We start from the raw sequence: 18,991 nt of genomic DNA on the forward strand, positions 1-18,991 counted from the left end.
GTGTTCATTGCAGAGCGAGATGTGTACGGAGGGTTGAGCGAGTGTGATGTGGCGGGCTTTACCTGCTACAGTGGTTGCAGTGGTGTATGTGTGTAACGACAGGCAAGCTAGGGATTCAGGTGCTCAGTGCATTTCTGCTAGGATCTCTCTGCGGCGGCAAAGACGATCTCAAGTGACTCTAGCGAGCGTCAGGCAATAAAGTGTATCAGAGACAATGCAAGGAAAATGACGGAGAGGAAAGCGCACAATGGGCTCGTGATGAAGGAAAGTGGTCGCGGGATCAGCGCTCAAAGAAGCCGCGCAGAACAAAAGGGCACGCCAAATGACGCCGCCAGTGCTTGGCTATGAGCCCTGATCCTGCACCATCATTGGCCAGGCAGCTCCTCGCATAGACGCCGGTGCTTGTCAACGCGGGCTCCGGCAAAGTATTTTTGGTCGAGACCAGGGGACAACCCGTGCGTTTGCCTTGTTTTGCAGAAGATCGCCTAGGCCAGTTCGCGGACCTTTTGCGGAGTGCAACGCTACTGGGACCTCGTGGATTCTTCAACCTTGGGGTACGTAACGCTCGTATTATCGAATCTTCAGAGCTATTCTTGCATCGCATACTCCGGTCCGATCCTATCTCTCGTTTTCAGCTGGCATAGCTGTGCGCCTTACCTATCGTGAACATGGGCGCTCCACGTCGTGGTTTCACATAATTGGTCCCTGGAAGCGTTTAATCAAAACGTTTATGCTGTCAAGAAGCGCGAGGCGTCAGGTCTGATTGGGTGAGCGCTTGCCGGAAGAGCCGTTGAAATTTCGTTTCAGAAGGTTTCGACAGGCCGCATTTCGAGGTACGCTGCACATGTGGCGCACCTGCATCCATGGACTTGAGACTAGGTAGACCCCGTGACCAATAACAACATCAAAACACATCCAAACATTGAACTCACGCGAGCAGAAATATCATCCAAATGTAAGATTCGCTGCATGGAGAAGCTGCTCTAGTAGTTCTGTAGATCAGGATCGATCGAAGACTGAAGATCCCGACCATAGATGGGTGCACCATCACGTGACACACGAACTTCATGTCAGCACTCTATCTGCACATCAGTTGCTTGCCAAAACTTCGCAACATCAAATCACGCATTTCAAAACTGAATGTATCACCCAAAGGACACAATACTTCGAAGAAGAACTTTCAATTCTCCCGACTTCACAGTCCACAGGTCCATCCACTGCTCCATCGACACCTCAAACCTTCAACTAAAGTATCCCACCAAGTCATCTATCTCCACCTCACTCCATCTCGCACTTAACAGTGCTGGTCAGGGCTATCATAACGTCAGCTTTTACATCTACGCGAGCACAAGGACCAGGGTAAGCACTTACTTGACCACCCAGCAGTGGTTGGTGCAGATGACACCGACGGACGATCCATCGCTCTTGTTGCCACACAAAGTCTGGCCTTCATCTTTCGCAGTGATCGCACGGTTTCTTGGGGTTGGGGTGGTGCTTGGCGGAGACGAGGACCGTGGCGGAGAGGGCCAGGAGGATGGTGATGAGGAATTGCATTGTTTCTTGTTGGTCGGTCGGTTGTTTGAGACGCGGTTTATTTATTTCGAGGATCGTCGTCTGTCGAGTCGAGGGCGAGGGTTTATGAGGAAGACATCAGTTGGAGCAGAGGCTCTTTATACCTACGTGGGCAGAGGCGAGTGAGGTGAGAGGTGAGAGGTGAGAGGTGAGAGGTGAGAGGTGAGAGGTGAGAGGTGAGAGGTGAGAGGTGAGAGGTGAGAGGTGAGAGGTGAGAGGTGAGAGGTGAGAGGTGAGAGGTGAGAGGTGAGAGGTGAGAGGTGAGAGGTGAGAGGTGAGAGGCGACATGCGGTGTCCTGTCATAATCTTCTCCAGACTTAACAGGTTAGGCAGATTGTGGAAACACGAGTTCTGGTCTTGCAAACGATATGTTGATCGAGTTCTCTGCCATTGTGACATACGCAATATGAGTAGACGTTACAAATATGCAAAAACAAGTAGCTGGACTGTAAACTCGAAGCTTCTGTTCAGAAATTTGCAAAAAAACCAACAACAACAGTGTCTCACCCAGTGACTCCCACACCTTCCGCCGCTTTCCGTATTGGTCCAGCTGTGACCCTTCCCACACGCTCTCACCTCATCATCTAGTTCTTCTCGCAATACGCATGACCACGGTTTGACTGTCTCAGTCCCAGGTCGTTGGGCGTAACTTACAATCGTGATTGTCGGGCCAGAACAGCGCGAATAGCCAACCCATTCATTGTAGCGTGAGTTGCAATTTAGGAAAGGCGAACTTTGTGCAGCAGTGTGATGGGATAACATGTAGTATTGTGTGGTAGAAGAAGCAGAAGTAGAGTTGCTAAAAGATGAAGGGTAAACAGAGACACCATCTTGCTCCTCCCTTTATACAAGCCCCCAATTTGTCCAGCAGTGACTGCCTTCTCTCTGTATTGCTCCTGCCCATAGTACTATCACACCTACTACGTGCAGTGCGCTCCACCTGCCTTACTGCCTGCGAACGTTTTAGTTTTTATTGTTTCAAACCGTATAGGCGCAGTGAACCTACACGAGCACTGTTGCAGCTTTTTCCAGCATCCACCGTAGGGCGTTCCGTCAGATACGCATTCCTCGAGCCGTTGCTCTGAGCCTTGTCCTGCGCATTGCCTGGCATCCACCGTGCGGCAAGGTGTGCAGCCCTGGAAGTTGGCATCGGCGGCGCCGACGAAAGCGAAGAAGAGGGTGAGGTTGAGGATGTGCATTGTGAGATCAATGGGGTATTCTTATGGTTGATCGATCGGGGTGCAGCTTGGCTGGATGATTGGTAGATCAACTAAAGTAGGATGGAGATGAAGCTGAAGTGAATGACAGGAAATAACGCTCAAGAATGTGAATATCTCCTCCGTTTGTACAATCCACTAATTGGTCCAGCGGTGACCGCTATCTGCGCACGCTCGCCCAATCCCATCCCAGCATCTAGTTCTCCCAGCAGTGTGCTCCGCCATCTTCGGTACCTGTCGCAATTTCAGCCCTCTGTTGCGCAAACCTGACCAACTGTGACTTACAGGTATGTAGGCCACAACTCTGGAATGTCTTCCAGCACCCATGGGCTACTTTCGTGTCATATTTGCACTCCTGGACCTGACGCTTGAAGTTTGCGTAGTGGCAGCGTTTGGCGCCGATGTCGGGACAATTCGAGCAGTCTGGGGGCGGGATCTTGGCGATGGCGACGCTGAAGAAGGTGTAGGCAAGAGCAAGGAGAGTGACGAGGTACATATTTGGATTCGTGGCACTGTAGTTTAGCTTTGACAAACGAAGCTTGAGCTGGTGAGGTGTAGGCAAGTGGAAATGGCAATTTGAGTGTATTAATACTAGCTCCTCCGTGATCGTCATCCGTTCGTCGGTTCAGCAGTGACCATCTTCTTCTGTATCACCATCCGCTTATTGGTCCAGCCGTGACCATACCACCGTCGCTCAAGACTCACCTGCCGAGGTCGCATTCCAGTTGGTACAGCGCGCCTGCTCACCATCGTCGTCTTTACCTGTCGAAATGTTAGGCCCTTAGTACTTGGAGTTGATCAGCGCAATTATTCGCTCACATAAGGTCTCAAGGCAGAGAAGTATAGTTTTGTAGCACCCGCCAGGCGGACGCCTGTCACGATGTTGACACTCCATTATAAAATTGGGCCCGTCGCAGATTCTCTTGCCGTGATGGGAACTGGGGCATATCCTATCGCAATGTGGAGGTAGATATTTGGCGGCAGCAATGGCGCCGAGAGCTAGTAGGGTGATGGATCTAGAGAAGTGCATGATTTGCTGCTGGTTGATGGGGGATGGAGCTTGGGCAGGGGACGTGTAGATGGATTGAAGCGTGTCGTAGGCCTCGGAGAAAGGTTTGAACGAAGCCTGTGATTCTTGATATCGGTGCGTTGCGTACGGAATGTGTCTCCCTTCAAAGTAGATTTATGCTTGTATATGTATGTATCTTCGGCCCCTCGATCCGAAGCTCCTACGCTCAGTGCTTAGGCAAAAGTCTACAGTACTGGCTACCACGGTCGACTTTAGACCTTGAGTCTATGAGCCATAAAAATTTCAGCTAATAAAGAGTTAGGAATCATTTAACCAGTAAATTGAAGGGGTTTTTGGCAAAGAGGGGGTCTATTGGATACGCAACCTTGGAAACGACAATACCACAGTGACCAACTTCCCGATTATCCGAACCTTAGCTTACCACATCTATGTGTATTGCGTACCACCTTCTTCGCTACCTATAGTAATCTCAAGCGGTGTCGGGACCAGCGAAAGCGAAAATATTGTTGAATTTCGCGAAATGCATTTCTCTGCTTGCTACCCGGCCCCAACGGCTGCGTTGTGAAATGGAATGTTCTCTTCTCCACGCAGAATGGTGAAGCCAGTCGAAGAGTTAAATGCCAGTCACAACGGCGCAGTGGAATCCATCGTTCTCGACACCTATACCAGCACAGTCAGAAATTGCGCCCCAAGAGCAGCAGCAGTACATCATCGGCTTACAAGTCTCATACTGCTGCTCATTGCAGTGTAATGATTTCCCAGCATAGGCCCTTTTTCGTGGTCTTGCACTGCTGAACGTTATTGTTGATAGGAGGACCGCACTGCTTGCCATCGAGGATGGGGCAAGGCTTGCAGCGGGCCGTCGGGTCGATCGCGAAAGCGACAAAGATGAATGCCATAGCGGCAACGAAGTTAGTGAACTGCATCTTGGGGCTGTCTATGTAGTGGCTGTTCGAGGGATTATTGGTAGTAGGAGTAAAAGTGGAGTTGTCCGATTGGAAAGTGGGGTCCAGAGTAAAACAGGAAGTGGAGGGCAGAATATGTATTCTTTCAAAGAGGTCTAAGCTTACGCCATCAAGGGCAAGAACTTTTACGGTTGCGATATTGTGCTGAAATTTGTGTCTTGTGGCAATGGCGAGTCAAAGTCGGAGCGGCTAATGGTCCGCCTCGTGTTACCCGTCTCGCTCTGTCACTTCTTGCGCAAGAAGTGACAAGAGCGGGAAACAGCGCAAATTCGGACAGCAGTTCTAGGGCGCATGTAGCGGAACGGTGATACATACTGAAGTTTTCAGAAGGACCATCGGGAACGACAATTGATCAAGTCAGCAAATGACATGTTCTTGCTCAATGCACTGATCTAGATGGCTACCTTCGTAACAACATAGCATTGGCAGCCAATTATCTGATACCTCGTACGTGAGCGTCCTCTTGAAATTCGACCTGGAGTTGCCAAACACCCATGCTGGCACTTTCGTGGAAGCGATGGCAGTCTCGGCTGTGAAATATCGGGAGGAGGACGTATTGAATCTAGTGGTTTTTTTAGCATCAACCACGATTCTCCGAGGAAATATGGGGGCCAGTAGCATATGTAGTAGCTCCATGGTCGGGCTTCTGTTCAAGGTCCGGGAAAAGTGAAACACGATAGGGCGATGAGACTTACTAAAAGCTTTCTTGTGTCACTCCCAGGTAACGGGATGTCGACGTGGTGACATCGTAGGACCATTTGTCTACTCTGCGGCAGTGTCCATTGAAGCTTCGCTGAAATGGCTCAATGAGCCAAGCTATATTTGAGCATGAACCTCGATCATGGGGCCTGCATAAGTATTAGAAGTAAAGAATGGTAACCATATATTATGAACACTCGAGGCTCATAGAATCACAATTAAAGTAGTGCAATAAGTCTATTCAGCCTCATCGCCGCTAAGCCTCATTTTGTCGAGTCTGGATATTGTCCGGCTTGCTGCGGCTTCCAATGGATACACAACAGGGACACAGCTAGTCACTTGTGTACAAACGATGGTCGCACAGAGTGCACCTATATTTCCGTTTCAGCTCACACTTCAATCTCCGCGATTGCTTGGAACTATTCGAGAGCTTAGTATTTTCACAGTGCAATGATTCCACGCACAGCAGTGATTAAATGGATGAATTGAGAGTGAACGCGGTATCATATGTTAAGAAGTAACTCGATACAAGTGTTTCTACCAATCAATAGTCTATAATTTTGCCGGCAGGATGCCAATATTTCTGCTACTCGATCCTATCGAAGTTTCGGTTAGCAGCAGGCGACATCGCCGGAGCTCTCCGATGATCATTGCATCTCAAAAGATTTAGTGAACGGGCAGCTCCGTTGAGTTGTTTGCGACAGTCAAATCGGCGGGCACGGTGATGTTTGTGGCGACAGTCAGATTTACGGGTGGGTCAACCATCCAAGTAAATTCGTATGTCGAGCACTGGGCAAAAGGAATTGGAGTGCCTACATCGAATCAACATCGCGCAAGTACAGCATCGGAGTATAACTTACATCCTCTCGGGCATTGAAAGTTTCTCCACAAGCCTTTGTAGCATCGTCTGAGGCGTCTGTGACCGATCCCACCTATGCAAAGGTTAGTCACCATATTCCTTCAGTGACGATTATGAGGAGGGCATGTACTTACCGCACATGGACTCGCCCATATTTTTGTCACTGCATCCAGCACTATAGTCCGCGGCAAGGGCGACGGGGAGAAGAGTCACACAGGCGACGATAACAGTGTCGGAGAGCTTCATCTTGGGTGTAGTAGTTGTATTCGACGAGTTTGTGAAATGATTTTTGCTCTGAAGAGGGATGCTGGAAAACAGAGACGTGGGTAGAGCTGGAACGAGTGCGAGTTTACAATTACAAGGCTTTTCAATAAAAGTGGGATCATTCGTGCATCCATGGATCGCTTGAAGTGACTATAAGGCCTGATATGCTAGTGTAATTTTGAAACTATATCGTGACCAAATTTTGACGACATTATCGAGCCTTGCCCGAGCGGTTTCGTTGTTCCATGGTTGAGCTACATACGGTACGCTAACGCTGCTAGATGCCACAACACTACGAACATTAGCGCACTGAAATCAGTCAAAATATACTGTTACAGATTTAAATCTCCTCGAATGGACGGATGGGCAATCATTAAGCATGGGTTGCATTTGCAATTGAATACCTTCCTACAGCATGGTAGGAGCATCAGTAGATGCGACATTGTTTCATGCCCGACGCGAGATCCATATTGTCCGCCAATATCTTCAAACCCCATACTTGAAGGTCTAGACGTAATTTTCGACAGGAGGTTTCTATAAAGTACATTGAATTCGGAGAAAGTGATTGCAAGTGATTGCGCGCCTGGTGTCACACGGGGGTGGCCGCAGTAGATACTGGATGCAGCACATGGGTCGCGATTAGCAGGCACAGAAATTATGGACTTCAAAAAGGAGATTATCTTGGAGGGGTAAGTATGAGCCTCATATTGTAGTGTAAGGATTGTCAGTTTTTGCGTTGTTGAAGGTTCACAGGGAGTGGGGCATGAAGCGTGAGCAATGTCCTGCCAAGACGAGTGTATTGATTCAAGCTTGGGGGACAGGAGAAGAACAAATGCAAAAAACATTACAGTTAAACAGGTGTAGAAGGAACATGACAGGCCGGAAGCGGACCCGCCGTAATCTGCGAGAGATGAAGCGGGGCGCGCAAACGCCAATTAGCTCTTCACATCACAAAACCAACCGTGTGCAGTAAGTGAGGCACGACAGCGAGAACATTTACGGGACCACAAAGATAGATTTAATATCATGACATAAGTTCAGGTGCCATAGGCTGGCACATGAAAGCCTCATTATTCACTATCCACCTGGTCCCTGGCTCTGTATCTGCCTCCATCCAGTTGGTTCTGTCACAGTATCCCACGAAATGTTCCCGCTTTCACAAGAGAGGACCTCAGTCACAGTGAGGGGTCGGGCTGTTCTGACCTTTTGACAAATTAGCGAAGTCACACGAGACCCTTCATGTCCTATGGCGAGGGCAATCTTACAATGTCCGATACCGCAGATGTCTCCGGCCACCCAACAGCCGTTCACGCAATGCATGACGGCGCCTCGACGGCGAAAAACGCCTGGTCAGTGCGTTAGAAGTAGGATGATAATAGTGACGTAGCTAGGAACACCAACCGCACCGCATGGAGCCGTTGGGGCTGCATTGGTCGGAGGCTGCGCAGTCGGTCTTGGCGGAGACGGCGATGACATAGGCCGCAATGACAATGAGGGTGCACAGGAACTTCATGTTGAAGGTGCAGAGGTGACGGATTTTGGTTTGAAGGAGTAGTCGAGTTTGCTTTGTCGAGTAGTTGAAGTTGATGAGGTGCGTGTAGGAAAGAAGAGGAGAAGATGGGTTTCACATCAGCTATATAAGCTCAATCCTCAGTCTGGGAAGCTAGTGCCCGCGACGCGCGGGAAGCAAACAGGAGTAAAGGTGGCTGTGGAGATGGGCACGAAGATGAGGTAAACGAGTGAGAGCACGTACACGGCTGATAGGTAGGTGACGTCGATAGTTGGTTTTACCAACGCGTGTCTCTTCACTGATGATACAATCAGGCAAAGGACGTCTGAGCGTACCTTGTTTTAGTGAAGAAGTATTTTTCCATTTCAGAGCTTTGTCGTTCTTTTGAAACGTGAGTCGTCATCGCGGACTGGATGGTTATTGTGATTGCAGTCTGGAGGAGTGGCTACCATGACTATAGACTTCACATTTTTCGAGCATAGCTTCAGGGATTACATTCTTAAGAATGATCATCTGCCGAGTCGCCCGCACAGTACACACTATGGTCTTCGCTCTCTCAGAAAAGTCCGGCCAATTTGCTGACCAAATTATTCGTGGCTCATTGCAACATCTTTCAGCTCTCTATCAGAATGAAGCAGTCCCCTTCCTTCTGACTTGCATAAAGTGGCGCAAGGTACAATACCACATATTCAAGAAGTTATTTAATGACTGCAATTACAATAGGTGCTTGGCTTTATCCATGCGGCCACTTGTGAGAAGTTTCGTAAAGCGGTAATGACCAATACAGCCGCCGCACGCACGTTTAGCGATGATTGCCTCATAATGGATGCACCCAAGGCCCTTTCAGAATAAGCACATCCATGTCAGGTTCTGATGAAGCAAGTTGGTGAGGATGGTAGCCAACATGAACATATTGCCACTGGAAATATTGTCTTAGAAACCACGTTGAAGACTCGAATCAATATAGGTCGGCTGTTTGAGGAAGTAAAATCTGATGAATTGTGAAATGTATATTGGTAGTTGAAATGTCAGTCCTTTAAGAATATTTCACAGTGCACATAGATCCAAAGCCGTGTTTAATATATCACTAGTAACACACAAAACACACTCCAGTCTGTTCCCGTACACTCCAGTATCTGGAAGACCCAGTAATCGAAAAAATGGTAGACCATACCCACCCTGTCGAGATAGATCCTACCAAGTTTTCAGTAAAGCTTCGATTGCTAATGTTGTAGCGCCCCTACCTCGACCTCTCCGTGACATCGAGCCATCAATGTGCGTGGACACACACCCAACACCTCGCCAGGGCGTACGCCGTTTAGCCATGCGTGCAGTAAGGCTTGCCCTCCCGCATGACGCACTTGGCATAAGGACCAACGCGGGCCTCACTGGTGTGCCAACCCTTGTCCATGCAGTAACCAATCTGTGCGCCATCAAGACACTTGAAGTCGTAGTCGCGGCACTTCCAGCCGGGAATCATTTTGGGGGGGTCCTTAGCCAAGATGGGACGGGCGAGCATGAAGAGGCCAACGAGGGTAGACGACAGCCTCATGGTGATATTGATGAGGACGAGTCTTTTCGTTGTTGTCTTAGACTGTGGTGGGAGCGTAGAGGAAGCTTGAAGGTGGGCTTGAAGGTGGGCTTGGAGTGTGAGGGAAGTATGATGGAGGTGAGTAGTAGTCGAGGAGAAGAAGTCTGGCTATATACGCATAATACCCCAATCGCGGGATCTTCAGAGGTTCGTGTGATCAGGTGAGGCAGGTAAGCGGGATGCTGATGCGTCTGAAGCAGTCAGCTGCCTTCAAAAGAGCGGTAGAGGATGGGAGCAAAGATCAGATAGTTAACTGGATTCTGTGGTGATTGGAACAAACGCTTTGAGCCTCTAGACGGGACAGATAGTAACAGCAAGAGCAGATCACCTTGGGGCATGGAGGACGAACGCACGCACATTGTCATTATTACATCAAGGGCACTTTGAACATGAGAACCATGATGTTTGGTAGATAATGGAGTATCCCTTGTACTCAGTCCCACCATCTATCCACATTCCCCCAGTATCAATTCCGATTCTCGTTGCTCAAGGTCAATGTCCTCGATGACCTATAACAAAATCAGCGCTATAGAAAGGGGTGTGATTAGACTGTCCACTCACTGTCAATCCGATGTTGTCAAGTCACCACCCCGGTGAGTACACTCCCGCAAGAGTATCAAGCCATGTCTCTACCAGCAGTGGGGATCATTTGGGCCGCCGACGCATCCGTTAGTACAGTCTGTTCCCTGCTCCCAACTGCCGGCGCTGTTGCAATTGTAGAGCCAGAACTCTTCGGCATTGTCGCCTGAACCACACTTCTTGGATCCTGCCTTGCAGTCGGTTTTTGGCTCATCGGGCTTCTCGCCCTTGGGCTTCGGTTTCTTGCCCCCCCCTGCCACCGCCGCCACCGCCCCCCTTACGCGCCATAATGGCATCAGCGGAAACTGGAGCGACAATCATGAGGGTGAGGACGACCATGAGGACGACCATGAAAGCGAGCTTCATACTGAGCTAGGTAGATGGAGGCTCCTGGGATGTTGCTTGTGGTTGAGGCGATTGAAGTAGAGGGTGGTGTTTGAGAGTAGGAGTCGGGGTGGGTAAAGAGGGAGTATGGGTGAGGCAGGAATCGGTCGCTTTATCTAATGGGACTAAGGTCTGCAAACAGATGAGTCAGTGACTGAGTGTTCGCGCAGGTGAAGGGAGTTTGCAGCCCGTGCAGACGGGAGGCTGTTGGTGTTACCCGACCGTGGGAAGCTTAGGACAATTGAGCCTGTGACTCGTACAAACATTGAGGATAAGTGCTCCAAACACAAGTATGACCGCAATGCAGGATTGTGAAGTGATGTAGAATTTACTCTCATCTGGTCGGCACATAGCGTCACGGGCACGTAGATGGCAGAAAAGTGAAGAAGTATTGCCGTCCATTGAACATGGTATCAGTCACGTATTAAGGAGCCGCCCTTGTTCCATATCCATCCTGCTGTACCCAGTCAAGGCTCGAGGCTTCCAAAGTTCCATCTCCACATCCGTCAAGCACAGAAAATTCCGAGAATCAATGTTGAAAGCAGTAATGAGTCCTGTAGAAGCAATTAGCATTCGCTCCCCTTCCCACTCACCCAAGAGTGTGATAAACCTCCTCTCAACCAATTACCTCCAAGTCCTTAACCTCTAGTTGCAGCGGGTCTCGTCGGCATAGCAGCCCTTAATGCACTTGATCTTGTCGTGCCACTTGTTGTTGACGCAGTCCTCAAGGATGCCGCGGGAAATACGACAGCGCACCATCCACGAAACGCACTGAGGGCTCGACAAGTCCTTGGAGACAGCCTCGGTGGGCGCGGCAAAGATGGGAGAGGCAAGCATGGCGAGGCCCACGAGCAGCTGGGAGATTTTCATCTTGAAGATTCGTTGGTTTGTTGTTGGTGGGGTTGTTGGTGATGAAGGCTGGTGGAGGTGGATTTGGCTGATGGATTAGAGGAGAGAAGAATTGAGTCGTCTATGTTTTGTTTGTGAGGAGCAGGCCTTTGCTTATATAGAGAGAGAAGTTACAATTGCGCTAGTACGCGCCAGTGAGTGAAAAGTATCTGAGAAACTGAGCTACAACGATAAAAGATGAGTGTGAAGAGTAAAAGCACAGAGCAGCAATGAGTAAGATTGTGGTTATGTCATATCATTGGTAGCAGGAGCAGCAGTGAGTCCCGATTGAGCCATCTCTGCGCAACCTTCCTCGAGACGCAACATTGGTGCAGCAAGCGGAGCAGCGAGTCGATTTTCTATCTGAATCCCCTATTTCTAATTCTAACGAATTGAGCTCTGGGACAGAGACTCCCTCGATATCTGGATGTATGTACGGTAAGATAAGTTCACAGTACAAAACTACGCCCCAATGTCCATCCCGCAGTGCAAGTCAAGAGAAACCCGAGTCTTGCATGTCGTGTGTCCTAATTCGAAGCTTCGAAATTTAGGCAACGACTACCGAGGAAACGTCTATCGTAGCGCAAGGAAAACATCAAGTGATGATAGTTTGAAAAGACGCTCTCAACATCACATATCCCAGAGGTACACCTACAAAGTTTAAAGTAACACAATGCAATAACATCTACAAGCCCTAGCAAATCAGGGTATCTAAACATACAAGACGATTTATCCACCTACACGCCTCATTCGCAATGCTAACCCCTACTCCAAAACCATGCTACTTTACAACTGGTATTACAGAAAGACCACAAAACAAGTAACTCCTCACCCATCGCGAGCAGGATCCCAGTACCCAAGAGAGAACTGAGCCGAAGAACCCTCGGGAAGAGAGGCCCCGCCGCGAACGATATCCCAATAAGACGAAGTCCCATCGCGAACAGGGTCCCAATACGGCGATGCAGACACCTATTCTACATCCATCTTGTCTCCATTCCCAGCTTCCTTGCCTTTCGCACCAGGTCGCTGGACGTGGATAGTATCGCTGACATCATTGCCTTCAGCCTGTTTCTCGGTGCTCTTGCGCTCGGCGAACAGGTTTGGGAACATGGGTTTTGCCGCGATGGATACTGAGCGTCGGGGCGCTATAATTTCTTGCTCGATTTCTTGGACTTCCTCTTCGTCGAGCTCACTGAGTTCGGACTCATCGTCTGCGTCGTCGTAGTGGGCAGAGGGTGGAGCGCTGACCTCGGGCTCTTGGTCGTCGTTGTTGACGCTTGCTGCTGCGGTGGCCGAGCCGCTTTGGTCGAAAGAGAGGTCGGGTTGCTCAGCTGGAGTTGTAGTCGGCTGGGCTGACTTGTCTGGCGACAAGTTGCGTGGGGAGAAGGTGGGTATAGTGGCGTTGAGAGGAGGCGGCGACCGAATGGGCATAGCAGTGGATTGAGAGGCAGCAGCGCTGGTGACGGGTTTCTGTACACATGCCTCTGCCCTGCGACCAATCTCTCTGCGTCCGACAGCCTTTGCTCGTGGCTTCACGACTGGCTCGGGTTGTGGAGCCTGCATTTGTGGACCTAGAAGCTGGCTCGGATGATAGATTGCGAATGGAGTCTGGTTCGTGCGATCCCCAGCCCCGTCTACCTGTACTTGCATCAATGATGATATCGGTAAAGCACCGCCGTGTTGTGCGATGAAAGGCTGCGTGGATGGCACAAGTTGTTGTTGCTGTTGCTCTGACGGCAGAGGTGGTAGGCTGGGGCCAATAGTCGTATACAACAGTGCGTAAGTATCCCCAATGAGATCATCGATCTGTAGTGGCTTCATGAGGCCGTTATTGAGGCGCTTGAGTTCGATGGCGTCGCGCAGAATGTCCAACACTGGATGTTGGGTGAGCGGGTTCTGGCACCAAGCCTCCATCCGTAAAGCGAGGGTGTTAAACTCCTCCTGGTTGACCGACTTGAACGCAGAGTCTTCCTGGCCCTCAGGAATGTTACCCAACTTTCGCAGCATCTTCAGGTACCGCATACACAGATCTTGCCACAGTTTTGAGTGTTCGAAAAAGTCAGCAGTCTTCCTCCGCACTCGCTTCGCTAGAGCTTCGAAGTTGGCCTTGTCTCCCGTCAAGTCTAGAAGGTCAACGAAGAATCTGGTGTAGCGGGTAGTATACACGAAATGCCTGCCAGGTCGCTCGTTTTCGGGCTTCCAAACTTGTACGGCCATTGTCTTAGTGAACATCTGCTGCGTCAGCTCGTGCTTTGCGCCATGGGCCATCATGCTATCTTTGCCTTCGTCGAAGATAATATGTGCTGATCGAGATATAATGCGATGGTGCCAGCTCGATTTGTCGGCTGAGCGCAAGGACTTCAGTACTGCAAGGATGTAGCGCTCCCAACCCTCTGCGTTCTCAGGTGGAGCGACATTCTTCGAAAAGGACGTGTGTGATAACAGCTCTACCCCTTTCACATGGTCGATTGCTCGTTTTTGAAAGAGCTTGTGTGCAATGGAGACAAGCTTATAGTGCGGTTCCAGAATAGGCTCACTGCTACGTCCCTTCTTGTTGGGCAATGTGTCAATAGCGTTGATGATGGCGTCGGTGACTGAGACCCATGTTGGCTGCACGCGATTGGTAGAGGGAGGCGCCCCAATGGCGGCCGTGTAGTTCTTGTCGTCCTCGTTTGTACTCCACATCTTCCAACTACATTTTCCAAGCATGTAGTAGTTCCACCACTTGTTGGGGTTTTCCTGGATCGCTCGCTTGTAAAGTGTATTCGCAATTTTCCAGGCGGTGTACAAATACAGGGGTTGAAACATGGGCTCTTTTATCACCCCAGTCTGGTACTGCGGATTGCAGAACTTCTTTTCGTTTTCCCTGAATTGGAATGCTTCCATACTGAAAGGCTCCCGAGATGAGGCATACATGCGGTTTGCAAACTCGGTATACATTTGCCCAACTCGGCTTTGAGATTGGGCATCGGCCTCGCGGACGGCACATGCTACTGCCATAGTATAGCAGTTGATGGCGCCACGCTGGTGGTTGATCAATTCGATACTACCACTATTGATCTTGTCTGCAGTCCACGAGACTACCTCTTCGAGCTGCAGATCGTTGACCTGTGCAAGACGGTACCATGTTTCCCAGCGATCGGTAGAATACTCGAGGTCTTGAATAAAAAATGCTTGCGCATAGCTGAGGTCTTCAGTTGGACCTTGCGTCATTCGCTTCTGCGAACGAAACTTGCTCAGGCTGATGTCGCCCATGAGATAATACCAGCCCATCGATGCAGCCACAGCTTCTTCAGCTGGAACATGCTTTGCAGAAAGCGAGCCAACGCCTTTCAAACAATTAAGCAAGGAGGCTGGATGAATTGGTGATTTGAACCAGGCTGTGATGAGCTTGTGGTTAAAAGATAGGTCTTTGTGTTGCTTGGGTCTACCAAGAGCCGCGTGAACCTTGTCGATTGTGCCTCTGAGCTCGGTCTTTGGTAGATCCTTGAGATCCACTTTCTTAACCTGTGACATGACGAAGGGCAAGATGCCGAATGCAGTCTTCTTGTCGAGGATGTCCGGAGTGGAGGAAAAATCTTGGCACTCGAGAGGCTCAATGAATAGTTTGAGACCGTACAGATCGTGCAGCACCTGGCAGAGCTCTGTATCGCGGCTATTCGCATCGATGACATCGTCAAGACGGAGCATCTCGTCTTTTGCGAGACGTAAGAAATGACGGCTGGACTGATGGCAAAAGCGGCGAACGCCAGTGGCGTGGTGTACATGTCTCAAGAATTCGAACAAGTCCTCTGAAGGAGTAGGGAAGTTCTCGGCATTCTGTGACAATGCTTCTTTGAGCAGGTGATACTGCACCATCCAGAGTCGAATGTGCATATCGTCCAGTTTGGTTGACATGTTCACAAAGGCCTGGGCAGGAAGAGCTTCAACCCGGGGCATCGCAACATGGCCAATACGGATCATGTCTCTGAACATGTCTGCGGCAGACAGAATATGCAAGAGCTGCACGATAGAGGCCATCGAGGACTGCACATGCTCATAGGAGAGACAATCAAATGCAGACTTGTCGTCTTTGATGATCTGTAGAGTTTTTGTAATCAGGTCATCGATAACGCGAAATCGTGTCAAAAGCTTGACCTGCCGCTCGACATCCGATAGCTCCTGGAAGTTGGTCGATTTGAAATCCGTCACGAAGGTTTCAATGATTCGCAGATAACACGATAAGACCTTTGGTGAGTACTCTATCGCTTCGTATGCTTCCCGCAGCCGGTGCCACAGCGACACACGTACATTCACGTTGGCTGCATCCAGAAACTTCCGCATTTCAACGATAGGCGAAGGCTGATCAGTCAGCACTGCCGTCTGCTCGTTTGTGCCATTGCTTAAAGTCGAGGAGCTTGCTGCATCACCATCTGGATCATTGGACTCGGTTGTAGCCTCCGCTGGCGTGTTCTGCTCGTGGTTTTCCTCCAGTATCGGCTCCAAGCTTTCAATAACAGTCACAGGATCTTTCTCATCATGGTCGAAGACTTTCAGGAAAAAGTCTTTCATGCTGATACGGACTAATTCGCGTTCTACCGCGGCGATACACATCTCCGGCATGATCGCGTTGTTTTGGACTTGGATCGTACGATCACCTTGCGCGTCAAGGATGGCCTTCAGCTCCGCAATAGCGGAGACAACGTGCTCCGGAGGTATGTCATCGTTGACGCTCATTTGGAACACCGAAGCCCAGATGTGTCGCATGTTGAGATCATCCATGTTCAAGTTGGAGCGGCATGCAGAACGGAGTTGCACAATCTCTCGTGCAAGTGTTGACCACCGCTCTAAACGATCGCTCTGCAGGATCTGAGTTGCACTGTCAACCTGACTGTGAGGGTGCTTGATCAGGGAGTAGATGTCCAGATGCAGTTCGAATAGAGTTTCTATAATCTCGGCCTGCGACTCATCGAAAGTTGTGAAATTGTATGTGCAAGACTGATGTTCTTCCGCGAGTATGCGGGTATTGAGGCTGGCGATCCGCTCTAGCATACATTCGTGTATGTAATCATCCAAGTTCACAATGATCTGAACTAAATTACGTTTCAGTTCGTCACTCCATTTGAACTGCATGTAGCTCGATGGAGCCACTTTATGGTCTTCGACTTCTTGCGCTGGAAATCGGTCGCAAGAGAGGAGAAATTCTACCCAGGCGAATGCTACTTCTTTGGTAGAAAGCCACCCTTCGTTCACGATGCGAGCGAACGTCCCTAGCTTTTGATTCTCTAGAGGCGGTTTACTGGAAGTCTGACCGGTGCCAGCTTTTGCATAGCCGAGGAAGGCATTCAGACCGGCCTCACGCGTGACTCCGACTAGATCGAAGGATTCGTTGCTGAGCAAAATCTGTGCTGCTTTGCCGTTTCCACTTTGAAGGGCCGAGAACATGTCGCAGGCTGCTTTGTCAAACGCACTGCATGATGGAGGCGGCGGAAGATTTGCAAGGAGACCCCGCAAGTTGGTAGGATCCTGAACGTCCTCGACGCCTAACCGTGCGTAGATGTCCTTAACGATCTCGTACAGGCATTGGTCAGCGTGAGTGTATTGCTCGAGCTGCTCGTCCAGCTGCTTGTTCGCCTCCTGCGCGACAGCATCACCTCCAGCACTTGGTTCAGTGATTGTGTCACGAGCTCGGATACGTTTACTTCTAGAGCGAGCGCCATCAGCAGTCTCGGGCAGGCCAGCAGAATCGGTGGAGCGCTTTCGCGATGGAGCCGGCACGGCGTCCAGTGCGATGGCAGACGAAGATGCCGCATCTTTAGTCTCGGGTGCACCCTCCTGTGCCTGCACGATGCTCTTGTCGATGTCGTCTTCCGCTGACTTCTCCCGTTTGGCTGCCACATCTACTGCACCAGCAACTTCTACCCCTTCTGCAGCCTCAAGGAGTGAGGACGGGGTGATTACCGCCGCTGCTGGCTCCAGCTCGATAGGTTCAGGTGTCAGATCATCTGGCGGGATATTGAAATTTATGCTCGATCCCGAAGCCATGTTGGTGGCTATGCCCTGAGACTCTGCCATGAACTGCTGCAAGATAGTTTCACCCAAACCTGCCCAGTCCCACTTCGTTGGAGTCAACACGACGCGCTGAGCCGGTTGGGTGAGCATCGGTCGCACATCGGCATGGGCGACATCGGCTGGAAGAGGCGCGAATGAGAAGGGATTCAAGCGTTTCTTGATCGTGTCGGACAGCTTCTTGCGCTTCATTGAAGACAGTGGCGCCTGCATCAGGGATACGTTGTCTTCCAAGCGCTCCACGAGCTCGCGTAGTTGGTGGCCAGCGAAGCCCTCTTCCAGTCCGGGGAGCCGCAGGAGATTTTCCCACAGCTCATCATTTCCGTCCAGGACGGCTTCCAAGCAGTAACGCGTCAAGCGCTTGCTGCCGAGCATCGCAGAGACCGACGCAGCGCGTAGCCACAGGTCCAGGTCCGTATCTTCCTTGTCCAGAGCTTCTGAAAAGTAGTTCAAGGCTCCGCGAATGTTGTTCCAGCCCTCCATTTGCGGTATGGCGCCATGCTGGCTGACCCAGTACTGCATCGACTCGAGCAGAAACTGGCCATGATTCTTGTACGATAGATGTAATATCTGCGGGAGGGTATTGGGAGCAGAATCGGCCGCGCCGGTGGTTTGCGCAGGCCCTGCCTCGAAATCTTCCTCTAGTATAGAGTCGAAGACCAAGCTCTCGCCAAAGGCCTCATGTCGTTGATACTCAGACAGGGATTCATTGTATTTGAAGATCTCGGATGCGAACAGCTCGCGGTAGGCTGCAGCAGTCTTGTCGAAAGATTCGGGTCCTTCGGAATGGTACTTTAGGGCGGTCTGGTAGAGCTTGAGAGCTTCTTCGATTTGGATTTCCTGGGTGTCGTCGACCTCATCTTCGGCCTCCTGCTCGTATTCGACGTTGAGTGGCCGCCATGAAGAGACCTTGGACTGCGACATGTCAGCACGTGATGATGGGGGTTGGGAACTTTTGCGCATTCGGCGCATATCCTGGAGCTATACAGATGCCAGGTTAGGACATACCATGATTGGGGCGGTAGAAGGTAGTTTGGTGTTATTACGAAGAGCCTGGAGGCGAGCGAGAAGCTATTGTACATGTTCTGCAGTTCTAGCTCAGTCATCAGGCAGCTATGCGCCGTTCTAGTGTGTTATACAAGGTGTGCGGCACTGTGACGTGGGCGCGTCGCGGAGGTGAATGCATGTGAGGCCGGTGCGCGTCGCGGTTCTTGGGGCTAGCTTCAACGGCAGTGATCCGCGCAAGCTAGGTACTGTTTCCAGCTGTCCATGCCGCACCCCAACATCTCGCCCACCAAAAGACACCTCCGCGCACATCACGGCCCCTCCACGGACACCACCCCGCCGCGAACAGCCTTCAATTGTAGTCTAAGCCCCGCCAAGCG

At 50.5% G+C, this 18,991-nt stretch overlaps 10 protein-coding genes across 10 annotated transcripts; 2 read left to right on the forward strand and 8 right to left on the reverse strand.

Annotated features, from left to right (window-relative positions):
- Nucleotides 1–1,278: 1,278 nt before the first annotated feature.
- On the reverse strand, nt 1,279–1,554 carry SNOG_08203 (hypothetical protein; the record flags this gene model as incomplete). Its single annotated transcript, XM_001798473.1, has 3 exons — nt 1,279–1,313; nt 1,372–1,442; nt 1,472–1,554. 3 exons carry the CDS (start codon nt 1,552–1,554, stop codon nt 1,279–1,281), a joined length of 189 nt encoding a protein of 62 aa, XP_001798525.1.
- Nucleotides 1,555–2,492: 938 nt separating this feature from the next.
- SNOG_08204 (hypothetical protein) lies at nt 2,493–2,771 on the reverse strand (the record flags this gene model as incomplete). The annotated part of the gene is made up of 2 exons (XM_001798474.1): nt 2,493–2,524; nt 2,579–2,771. The coding sequence occupies 2 exons, from the start codon at nt 2,769–2,771 to the stop codon at nt 2,493–2,495; spliced, it is 225 nt and encodes a 74-aa protein (XP_001798526.1).
- A 214-nt stretch (nt 2,772–2,985) lies between these two features.
- On the reverse strand, nt 2,986–3,539 carry SNOG_08205 (hypothetical protein; the record flags this gene model as incomplete). Its single annotated transcript, XM_001798475.1, has 3 exons — nt 2,986–3,023; nt 3,075–3,333; nt 3,495–3,539. 3 exons carry the CDS (start codon nt 3,537–3,539, stop codon nt 2,986–2,988), a joined length of 342 nt encoding a protein of 113 aa, XP_001798527.1.
- Nucleotides 3,540–6,149: 2,610 nt separating this feature from the next.
- Nucleotides 6,150–6,588, reverse strand: SNOG_08206 (hypothetical protein; the record flags this gene model as incomplete). The annotated part of the gene is made up of 3 exons (XM_001798476.1): nt 6,150–6,295; nt 6,344–6,415; nt 6,477–6,588. 3 exons carry the CDS (start codon nt 6,586–6,588, stop codon nt 6,150–6,152), a joined length of 330 nt encoding a protein of 109 aa, XP_001798528.1.
- A 675-nt stretch (nt 6,589–7,263) lies between these two features.
- Nucleotides 7,264–7,579, forward strand: SNOG_08207 (hypothetical protein; the record flags this gene model as incomplete). The annotated part of the gene is made up of 2 exons (XM_001798477.1): nt 7,264–7,295; nt 7,465–7,579. The coding sequence occupies 2 exons, from the start codon at nt 7,264–7,266 to the stop codon at nt 7,577–7,579; spliced, it is 147 nt and encodes a 48-aa protein (XP_001798529.1).
- Nucleotides 7,580–7,872: 293 nt separating this feature from the next.
- On the forward strand, nt 7,873–8,161 carry SNOG_08208 (hypothetical protein; the record flags this gene model as incomplete). The annotated part of the gene is made up of 2 exons (XM_001798478.1): nt 7,873–7,959; nt 7,994–8,161. The coding sequence occupies 2 exons, from the start codon at nt 7,873–7,875 to the stop codon at nt 8,159–8,161; spliced, it is 255 nt and encodes an 84-aa protein (XP_001798530.1).
- A 1,031-nt stretch (nt 8,162–9,192) lies between these two features.
- SNOG_08209 (hypothetical protein) lies at nt 9,193–9,668 on the reverse strand (the record flags this gene model as incomplete). Its single annotated transcript, XM_001798479.1, has 2 exons — nt 9,193–9,310; nt 9,478–9,668. The coding sequence occupies 2 exons, from the start codon at nt 9,666–9,668 to the stop codon at nt 9,193–9,195; spliced, it is 309 nt and encodes a 102-aa protein (XP_001798531.1).
- Nucleotides 9,669–10,336: 668 nt separating this feature from the next.
- SNOG_08210 (hypothetical protein) lies at nt 10,337–10,652 on the reverse strand (the record flags this gene model as incomplete). Its single annotated transcript, XM_001798480.1, has 2 exons — nt 10,337–10,539; nt 10,568–10,652. 2 exons carry the CDS (start codon nt 10,650–10,652, stop codon nt 10,337–10,339), a joined length of 288 nt encoding a protein of 95 aa, XP_001798532.1.
- Nucleotides 10,653–11,315: 663 nt separating this feature from the next.
- Nucleotides 11,316–11,540, reverse strand: SNOG_08211 (hypothetical protein; the record flags this gene model as incomplete). The annotated part of the gene is made up of 1 exon (XM_001798481.1): nt 11,316–11,540. The coding sequence occupies one exon, from the start codon at nt 11,538–11,540 to the stop codon at nt 11,316–11,318; it is 225 nt and encodes a 74-aa protein (XP_001798533.1).
- A 987-nt stretch (nt 11,541–12,527) lies between these two features.
- On the reverse strand, nt 12,528–18,530 carry SNOG_08212 (hypothetical protein; the record flags this gene model as incomplete). The annotated part of the gene is made up of 1 exon (XM_001798482.1): nt 12,528–18,530. The coding sequence occupies one exon, from the start codon at nt 18,528–18,530 to the stop codon at nt 12,528–12,530; it is 6,003 nt and encodes a 2,000-aa protein (XP_001798534.1).
- Between the last annotated feature and the right edge of the window lie 461 nt (nt 18,531–18,991).

The sequence above is a fragment of the Parastagonospora nodorum genome (assembly GCF_000146915.1).
Source record: "Parastagonospora nodorum SN15 chromosome Unknown scaffold_12, whole genome shotgun sequence".
Lineage (NCBI taxonomy): Eukaryota > Fungi > Ascomycota > Dothideomycetes > Pleosporales > Phaeosphaeriaceae > Parastagonospora > Parastagonospora nodorum.